This window comes from Panthera onca, chromosome E2 (assembly GCF_046562875.1).
Source record: "Panthera onca isolate mPanOnc1 chromosome E2, mPanOnc1 haplotype 2, whole genome shotgun sequence".
NCBI classification, from domain to species: domain Eukaryota; kingdom Metazoa; phylum Chordata; class Mammalia; order Carnivora; family Felidae; genus Panthera; species Panthera onca.
The window spans coordinates 2,665,118-2,675,697 of record NC_138353.1 but is presented as its reverse complement, the minus strand read 5'-3'; the positions used below and the strand labels follow the sequence as shown (position 1 = coordinate 2,675,697).

Genomic DNA, 10,580 nt, shown 5'->3' with positions numbered 1-10,580 from the left:
CTATCTTTTCTTCCAGGATTTTATAGTTTTGAATTTTACATTTAGGTCTGTAATTCATTTGGACTTGATTTCTGTATAAGATCTGAGATCTGAATCTACATTTTTTTTTTCCATATAGACTTCCAGTTGTCCCAGCACCAGTCATTGAAAAAAAAAAGTCCTTTCTGCACTGTGCCTTTGTCAAAAAATCAACTGACTGTTTTTGTGTGGGCATGCCTTCTCTACTATCTACTGAGAGATACGTAATTTCTCACTGCTTGTAAGTCTTTATTTGCATTGAAATTCAGGATATATCAGGTGAATATAGGTTAAGATTGTCATATCTTATGAAATAATTGTTCAATTTTTTATTAGGTAAAGATATCACTATCTGTCATCTTGATTTTTGCCTTAAAGTTGAACTCATCAGGTACTGTAACTATGTAAGCCTTAATTGGGACTTATTTGGCTTATTTAATTTTTTTCAACTGGTTTATACCAGGTATCTATATCTTCATCAGGAGTCCTTTCCTGGATACTAATATTGGATATGTTTTATTATGTATCTCCACCAGGCATTGTCAGAATTAGGGTTAGAAAAAATTCTTCCAAGGATTATTTCTTACTCATGCTGAATTTTATTGTCATCCTTCTCATGCTCGTTTCAATAAAAAGGTGAGAAGAGATGAGTCTGGTCTAAAGAACTTCCTGCCCTCATCCCCATTCCCCCCAAAACTAGCAAGGTACTATACAAAAACTTAGTTACAATTGATTTTTTTTTTTCTTATAGCTTGGTACTGCCCTGAATTTTTCACAGGTTCCATATATTTCTTGTTACTGGTAATTCTCTCTTTGAAGATTGACATCTCTGTCCTGGTCAAGATGGCGTCATCTTTCTTTTCTGATTTTGGCCTGATGTGGTACCTGAAGGAGCTCAAAAAGGATGAGTTCAGAAAATTTAAGGAGCTCCTAAAACAGGAGCCTCTGAAGCTTGGACTCAAGATAATTCCCTGGACTGAAGTAAAGAAGGCAACACGGGAAGATCTTGCAAACCTGCTGATGAGGCATTACAAGGAACAGCAAGCATGGAACGTGACTTTCAGTGTCTTTAACAAGATCAATAGAAAAGATCTCTGTGAGAAGGCAAAGAAAGAGATCACAGGTGAGAGGGTCTGGGGCTGTGGGATGGGGACAGGTTCCTCATAATGAAGATTATGCCATGATGCTGATAAACGTTCTCTACATGTCTACCTACAGCAGAGCCAGAATCTATGATGGGACAGTGTTACCCTTGTAGATAGAAAGTAACTTAATTAGGACCTCATGGTTAGACGTGGTAAAATGTGGGTGGATATTCTGTCCTAACCTGTACTGCTCTTGTCTGGATTACCTGTAATTTTGTCCTCAGCAGAGAACTTGTGTCCAAGCAGAAACTCCAAGGTGATATTGTACTGTAGGAACTATAGCTTTGACCCATTAACAATGACACCATCTGCTGTGGGTGGTCCACTGAGCTGACGGTAACTGGTGTGGTAGTGTGTTTATTCAAGACTGCATAGAGTGCCAGTGTTCAGTGAGATTTTGAAATCATTGCCACATACGTGTGTGTTTTAATATTTAGCAAGCAATAGTTCATGTCGGAAAACCTGTGACCTATAAGCAGTATCATCTTAAGGGCCAATATTTTTTTTTGAGGAAGCGTGTCTTTTGTTCAGAACTTTATTGAATTGTGGACCATTTTACACCCTCATCTGCCCAAATATCAGCCCTTCTTGTGACCTCTGAGTTTCCACTACCACCGTCTGTATTTGTGTGTATCCTATTCACATATGATGTGGGCTCTTGGCAACTTCATTACATCTTTATAGTAGCCCCATTGGAGCATTTAGATATTGCAATACATTCCATTTTACTGTAAGTTTTACTTTATTTTTATAATTACAGTTAGGATATCATGTTGACTGTTTAATTACATTTGTGGGAAAGTTAAATGAGGCACAAATGTCCTTTCAGATTAGTTTTGTTTTGTTTTGTTTTTAGAGAGACAGAACACAGCACACACTGTGTGCTGTGAGAGAGAGGGGGAGAGAGAGAAAATGAGAATCTTTTTTTTTTCACTATATGAAATTTATTGTCAAATTAGTTTCCATACAACACCCAGTGCTCATCCCAAAGGGTGCCCTCCTCAATACCCATCACCCACCCTCCCACCTCCCTCCCACCTCCTTCTTATGCTTTGGCTCTCTCCCACTCTAACCTCTTTTTTTTTTTTTTGAAAATGAGAATCTTAAGCAGGCTCTGCACTCAGCATGGAGCTCAATGTGAGGCTCGATCCCACAACCTTGGGATCATGACCTGAGCCGAAATCAAGAGTTAGACACTGAACCAACCAAGCCAATCAGGCGCACCATGTCCGTTCAGATTAGAAAAGATATGACACAAGATTACTCAAAAGGGAGGGCATTGGGTCTAATAAGATGGAGAACCACTTAATCTCTAGTGGGACACGGATGGTACAGTCTTGACTTGGCTCCATGTGGCGATCCTACACCCATTCTCAAACCATATCAGAGAGAGGAGCTACAGCAGAGTCCATGAACCAACAGAGGTTCACACCTGAGATCTTCTGCCCGCCAATCCCACGCACTCCCAGGACCCAGACCAGAGGGGGTAGAATAAAGCAAAATACTTCTGGAGATCCTGTGGACTCCTGCTTTAATTGCCTCCTTTTTATACCCTGCTGGCGGGGGAAGGATTCCCACCTTTAGGTTATGAAGATGACTAAACCCGTAATCCCCAACACTGTACAGGTGAAGTCAACAGCAGTGTTTCAGCACATAGACTCACAGCCACATATAGTCAAAACACACCACATGGGGCCCCATGATGACTGCACTTAGAAACAGAGTGAACAACCAGGGGTGTGGCAGGCAGTTTGTGGTATTGAAAGAGTGGGTGTGCCCTGAATCCCTGGAGGATGTGAATGTGAATAATTCTATGACTCTCAGGGAACTGTGGGGGGCCGGGCCCCGGTGCCAGGCTGAGACCGGGTCGAGCAATGTTCCCTGTTGACTCAAGCCAACCCGGTGGTTCCCCCTCCCATTCATGTGGGAGGCCGGCCCCGGTGCCAGGCTGAGACCAGGTCGAGCAACGTTCCCCGTTGACTTAGCCAACCCGGTGGTTCCCCCTCCCATTCCCCCACTCTCAAGGGCATACGAAAGCCTTGTCAAGGCTGAGAAAGTTAATTCCTGAAGCCTGTGGTCTGCAGGTGTTGGCAGTAATGCTACCTCCCTTTTTCTACCCCGAGTCGGATAGAAACAAACATGGGAACTGTGTTTTGCTAGCAATCTATCAACAAGGTCTTGTGACCCATTCAGAAAGTTCACAAGATATACAGAACTAAATGTTTTGGCTGGCAGTCATCATGTGAAACCTGTTTATTCTTAGAATGACCTGATCCATAAGAGTCTTATATTATAAAAGATTGTGTACAGCAACAATAAAGCCGTCACTTGGGCCATCAGCCCAGGGGACCCTCCTGTTCCCAAACTTTCTCTCTTCTCTTTTTTTCTTGCATTCCCCTACCCTCAGGACCCTGACCTCGGTGATTGTCGCGCCGGTCGCGACAGGAACTGAAACCCACTACTCAGGGATAAACATGAATTATGCCTGATTCCTTAATAAGCAGATTATTTAGCTAGGGGACCATATCTGTGGGCACAAAGTAGGGAGGGGGACTTAAGTTTAGGACATTCCAGGCTCTTCCTCCACAACTTGACCACATATCAAGGCAAGACATAATACTGCATCTTAATTTAAGGTCTGGCACCTGAGCTCCTTGCACAAAATTGTCAAGTGATGGCAAATGCCAGGCAGGTGCTCCCTCTAAGGGTTAAACGGGTGGGTGACCTCTTGCCCATGGCCATGGCACCAGAGGCTGTGGTCATAGAGAGTGGGTTGCATGAGGTCAGCCTCCCCTGGATCTTCCAGGTGGGAATATGTGCCTTCCCACGCACACCTTTGCACCACTACCCACCTTCATGCTGTGTCGTAGACCAGAAAGACCCCTGGTCTTTCTCCTCAGGGCTGTGTAGAGGTTTGAGCCTCACGCACTGTCCTCTCGATACCTCCAGGGCCTCATCACAACAGGAGACCAGTCATCCCTGTCACCATGCTTCTGCTCCTCTGCTCCTGTTGGTGTAAGAGAGACTGAGGGTTGCTTTGAAGAATAAGCACTCACTCCATTGGGTAATGTTGAACCATCCTGGCAATACAACCTGTAACATTTGTCAGTTTCTGGTCTGCTTCTAATCCATGCCATGGACTTGTAACCAGAGCCTCGTATTTTGTTGTGTGGATGTGAATGTAATTCCTGCTGCTCCACTCTTGAAAGATGCTTTTGATCTGGACACTCCTATCCTCCTCCAGTTCCAGAAAAGTCTGCCCCATTACATTTGAGTCTCTTCTGACTCTTCTCCCCTTCTGTAATGCCAGCTGAATGTACGTCACACCTTAAGGGTCACTTGTACATTTATCCTGGTAGCAGGCATTACCTTTGTTTTGCATATTTAAGGTATCAGTGGGAGGAGATAGCCATTCTGACTTACCATCATGTTTTCATCTTCAACGTTCAACTCCTCACCAAGATGTGCATAGATAAGGCTTTGTGTTCTCCCTTTTTGGGGTGCTTGCACCTGTTGGGAGTACTTGCACCTGTCTGAGGTGCTGTTGAGATGCTTTCACCTGTTAGAGCTGCTAAGCTTGCACCTGTGTCTTGGTAGCATTCCTCATTTCTCAGTCTCAGCCATCGTATGAAAATACTGCTTCTGTCCCATTCTTTGCTCCCTTCTGGGACTCTGCTGACACATATTAGACCTTTACACTGTGTCTCCTCAGTCACTTCTCTGTGTTTTAGTCTGTGTGTTTATTTCTAATTTTCTTAGTCCTTAATCCCCTTTTCAGCTATTTCCAATCTGCTAACAAACTCATCTATTGATCTCATAAACTCAGCTATTTTATGGATATAATTTCCCTTTGTTTTTCCATTCCTTCCTATCTTCTTTTTTATTGAACACTTTAAGTTAGGTTCATTTTGAGACAGATATTAAAGTAAATATTTTTCTAATGTGTTTCCCACCTCTCCTTGTTTTGGTCCTGTGGTTTTTGTCTCCCAGCATGCCTGGAAATTTTGAGCACTGGGCTTTTGATACAATACATTGCAGAGGCTACTGAGGCTCTGCAAGATTATGTTCTTCCAGATCAAGTGGAATTGCTTCTGGTAACAGACGAATATGTCCTTAATAGTGCAGATTGAAATAATTCAAAGCCAGGCTGTGTTTTGTGAGGAATATTTTTTTGCTAGTTTCCCCTTCTTCCCAGATGGTCCATCCAGTATCCCCTCATGCCTGAGGTGGGCTGAACTTCTGAACCCATCATTTGTCCCCCAAACCCTTGAACTTGGCAGGAGTTTGACTTGGCTTATTAGCCTCTTAGCCCTTAATGTCTATTCAGGCTCACAGCCTCTTTAGAGGAAAATGCCCCAAGGAAAACAGACAAGTGTTAATCTCTCCTTCTTGGCCTTTCCCTCTGTCTCCTGTATCTTGGCTTCTCAAGAACTTTCTGTTTTCATAGCTCTTTAGTGACCTCACATAATTTTTCCTTTTTTAATCTTTTTAAATGTTTACTTTGGAGAGACAGCCAGCATGAGCAAGGGTGGAAGAGAGGCAGAGAGAGAGGATCTGAAGTGGGTTCTGTGCTGACAGCAGAAAGCCCTGTGTGGGGCTTGAACTCATGAACTGTGAGACCATGACCTGAGCCAAAGTTGGACACTTAACCGACTGAGCCACACAGGCACCATTTAATTTTTTTGAAAGAGCGAGCAAGTGCATGAGTGGGGGGTGGGAGGGGCAGAGGGAAAGAGAATCTTAAGCAGGCTCCATATTCAGTGTAGAGCTCAACACAGGGCTTTATCCCACAACCCTGGGATCATGATCTGAGTCAAAATCAAGAGTAAGATGCTCAACTGATTAAGCCACCCATGCACTCTGACTTCACATAACTTTATTATTATTATTATTTTTAATATATGAAATTTATTGTCAAATTGGTTTCCATACAACACCCAGTGCTCATCCCAACAGATGACCTCCTCAATACCCATCACTAACCCTCCCCTCCCTCCCACCCCCCATCAACCCTCAGTTTGTTCTCAGTTTTTAAGAGTCTCTTATGTTCTGGCTCCCTCCCTCTCTAACCTTTTTTTTTTTTTTCCTTCCCCTCCCCCATGGTCTTCTGTTAAGTTTCTCAGGATCCACATAAGAGTGAAAACATATGGTATCTGTCTTTCTCTGTATGACTTATTTCACTTAGCGTAACACTCTTGAGTTCCATCCACGTTGCTATCAAAGGCCATATTTCATTCTTTCTCATTGCCACATAGTACTCCAGTGTGTATATAAACCACAATTTCTTTATCCGTTCATCAGTTGATGGAAATTTAGGCTCTTTCCATAATTTGGCTATTGTTGGAAGCGCTGATATAAACATTGGGGTACAAGTGCCCCTATGCATCAGCACTCCTGTATCCCTTGGGTAAATTCCTAGCGGTGCTATTGCTGGGTCATAGGGTAGATTTATTTTTAATTTTTTGAGGAACCTCTACACTGTTTTCCAGAGTGGCTGCACCAGTTGGCATATATTTGAATTAATTTAAATTGAATAAGAAATTTCATCCCTCAGTTACACCAGTCCCATTGAAGTTGCTGAATATGTACATGTAGCTAGTGGAAGACCTAAATTTTTCAGTAGGGAACAAAAAAGTACTAAAAATACACATTCAACAGGATTCGGTTTCTTATCAAAAAAAATATGGCAAAACAAATGTCTTGTGGCATGAATCATAGGCACTAAAACCAAATTTTTGGTGCTGCTTTTGGTTGGTAGTGGTGAATGAAATTATTAATAGTTTCTGTGTTTTAACAATTTCTGTTTGTTTCTTGTCATCTTGGAAGTGTTTTAGGAGTTTCTGAATTTCCCCTTTGTGTGTTTCTCCTCAGTTTCCTTCTTTGTAATTTTTTTTTTTTCTAGAGTGAGGGTTGAATGTCAAACCTTACCAGAAACATGATCTTCCCTAATCCAGGTCATTAAACATGCTGTTGGACATAGACATGTTGAAAGAGTCACTCTAATATATTTTTTGGAACAGAAGGCAGAATTGGCCTTCAGATTGGACCTGCCAGGGCATGGCAGATAATGGTTGCAATCTTAATGACACTTACTCACACGGGCCTGTTGAAATCAGTGAGCCTCTCACAACTCTGTTTAAAAAAAAAAGGGAGGAGGGAGAGGGAAGGGCAAATTCTCTACCTTAGTGCACCATTGTGGGCATGAGGAGTGCTATGCAAATACTATCATGCTCAGAACCTGATAGAGAATTAGGTTTATAAGACATGATGGTGCTTATATGTAGGTGGGAATGACTTGTTGGTGTCTTCGTTCTCAACCACGGGAGATATCATCATCCCTTTCCAAACTGAAGTGCAAATCTGACAAATCCCTCCTATTCCAAATCCCTTCATACTATGTGTTATGCTCCCACATGCATGGTCTCTTATAGCTTGTGATCTTCACAATCTCCCTATATGAGGTAGCTCAGCCTTACTTTCATTTACAACTGAGAAACCTGAAGCTTGGGGAGATTCCTTCCTTCCCCAGATCACATACCTATAAGCAGCAGATGCCAGACCTCCACACAGGCCACTGAACTTCTGAGTTCAGAGTTCTTATTTTTAATGTGTACTTATTTTGAGAGCGAGAGTGAGAGAGCACAAGCAGAGGAGGAGCAGAAAGAGGGAGAGAGAATCCTAAGCAGGCTTCAAGCTATCAGCGCAGAGCCTGACTCGGGACTCAAATTCTTGAACAGTGAGATCATGACCTGAGTCAAAACCAAGAGTCACACACTTAACCAACTGAGCCACCCAGGTGCCCCAGTTCAGGGTTCTTTCTATACAAAATCTCTCAAGTGTCCCAATATGTAGAGCTTTGTCACTGTTGTTTTTTTCATACTGTCTCTGCCACAACTACCCCTCTCTGCCATTTGTAGTGGGAAGGTAGCTATAGACAACATGTAAACAAAGAGCATGGTGGTGTTCGACTGAAATTGTATTTATAAAACAGGCTGTTGTCCAGCTTTGGCCCAAAGACTGCAGCCTGCAGATCCCGAGAAGATGCATTTTTAGAAGAAAAATTGCAGGGTCAAAAAGGATATATAATATATGATGAGCATTGAGTTTAACTTGGAGATGTTGTATGTTTCTTTTTTCCTCTTGTTCTCAGGACACACAAAGTTGTACCAAATGCACGTGAAGGAGAAATTCAACAACATGTGGCTCAGAGAATCTATCCCCAGGATTCAAGATCACTTACATCCTGAACTCACCCAGAGAGAACGTGAATGCTTGGAACTGTTTTTTGCTCCTAAGGAAACTGGGAAACAGACACGGACGGTGCTCCTCAAAGGAGTACAAGGGATTGGGAAGACAACATTCCTGATCAGGCTGATGTTGGCCTGGGTGGAGGGCAACCTCTACCAGGAGAGATTCTCCTATGTTTTCTACCTCTGCTGCCGGGAAATGAAGCAGTTGACAGAGACCAGTTTGGCTGCACTCCTCTCTAGAGGCTGGTCTGACTCCTCCACTCCTTTTGTGGAGATCCTGTCCCAACCAGAGAGACTCTTGTTTCTCATAGACAGCTTCGAAGAACTGAAATGTAGCCTGAGTGAACCTGAGTCGGATCTGTGCAGCGACTGTATGGAGCAGGTGCCAGTACAGGTGCTCCTGAGCAGCTTGCTGAGGAAGAAATTGCTCCCCGAGTCCTCGCTGCTCATCACTGCTGCACCTGTATACCCCCAGGAAGTTGAGGATAGGTTGGAATGCCCAGAAATTAGAACACTCCTGGGATTCAGTGACAGTGATAAGAAGATCTATTTCTGCTCTACGTTTCAAGACCGGAATAGAGCCATGGAAGCCTTCAGTTTCATGAGAGAAAATGGGCATTTGTTTATCATGTGCCAAATCCCCATCCTTTGCTGGATTGTGAGCACTTGTCTGAAGCAGGAAATGGAAAAGGGGAAAGACCTGGCGCTGACCTGCCGACGTACCACCTCTCTTTATAGCTCTTTCATCTTTAACTTGTTCACGCCCAAGGGGGCTAGCTGTCCAGATGAGCAAAGCCAAGGCCAGTTGAAGGGCTTGTGTTCCCTGGCTGCAGAGGGTATGTGGACCAACATGTTTTTGTTCAGTGAAGGGGACCTCAGGAGAAATGGGTTAGTTGATTCTGACATCTCTACGTTGCTGGACATAAAGGCTCTTCAGAAGTGCAAGGAGGAGGAGAACTCCTACATGTTTCTCCATGTGAGCGTCCAGGAGTTCTGTGCTGCCATGTTCTATTTTCTAAAGAGCCACATGGACCATCCTAACCCAGCTATTGGATGTAGAAAGGCTGTGCTATTTACCTATTTGAAGAAAGAAAAGGTACATTGGATTTCTTTGGGGTGTTTCATATTTGGCCTTTTAAATGAAAAGGAACAAGAAAAGCTGGATACAGTCTTTGGCTTTCACCTGTCCCAGGAGATACAGCAGGAATGTCACCAGTGCTTGCAGCGCATAGGTGAGAACAAGCATCTTCAGAAACAGACAGATTTCTTGGCATTGTGTTACTGTCTGTTTGAGATGCAGAATGAAGTTTTTGTGCAGTGGGCAATGGGCTTCTTCCAAGATGTTCACTTTACCATCACGGACCACATGGACTTGCGGGTTTCTGCCTACTGCTTAAAATACTGTTCCAATTTGCAGAAGCTTTGCTTCTCCATCCAGAATGTCTTTCAAGTGGGAAATGCAGACAGCTCTGTGTGAGTCCATCTAATTGCTTTCTTTCTGTTATCTTTTCAGCATTTGTCCACATTTCCAAGTGGGCTTGGCTGATGACATTTTTATTATAGGATAGTCATTGTTTCTGTCAAACAGACCTTAGCTCAGGTCCAGGTGTGACTGTTTATGAACTACACGATCTTGCCCATGGGATTTCCCTTCTTTGTTGAAGTTGCCTCACTAAATGTAGGGCAATAATGTTAACTACGTTGTGAGGTATTGTGGAGATTGAATATGAGAATCCATGTGTGTTTCCTACACTTTTCAATATGGTTGGTATGTACTTATAATTAGCATCATTCTCAAAGGACCACACTCACATCCTTTCTTGAATTCCCAGTTAAAAATTACCTTTTAGGGTGTTGTATGGAAACCAATTTGACAATAAATTTCATATATTGAAAAAAAATTACCTTTTAAAATTTATTCTAGAAATCTTATAAATTTTAACTAAGTGCTCCTGACAATCATATGAGGTAGATTCTTATCATGTTACAGATGGGGAAACTGGAGCAAAAAGATCCTGTAGGCTGGCCAAGTTAGGAAGTTGTGAAGGCTAGGTTTGAGCCTAGGCTATATTACTCAAGACTCACTTACAGCTGGGATGTCCTGCCCCAGTCTTAAGTATAAAACTGTCCATATATAGGGCAAGGTTCCTCAACCTTGGCACTATTG

At 42.9% G+C, this 10,580-nt stretch overlaps 1 protein-coding gene across 1 annotated transcript in view; it reads left to right on the top strand.

Annotated features, from left to right (window-relative positions):
- The first annotated feature begins 861 nt into the window (after positions 1-861).
- Positions 862-10,580, top strand: part of NLRP4 (NLR family pyrin domain containing 4) — a 29,992-nt gene continuing 20,273 nt past the window's right edge. The window contains exons 1-2 of the mRNA XM_078439259.2: positions 862-1,141; positions 8,314-9,886. Of these exons, the coding sequence (XP_078295385.2) occupies positions 862-1,141; positions 8,314-9,886 (1,853 nt within the window). The remainder of the gene's footprint in view (positions 1,142-8,313; positions 9,887-10,580) is intronic.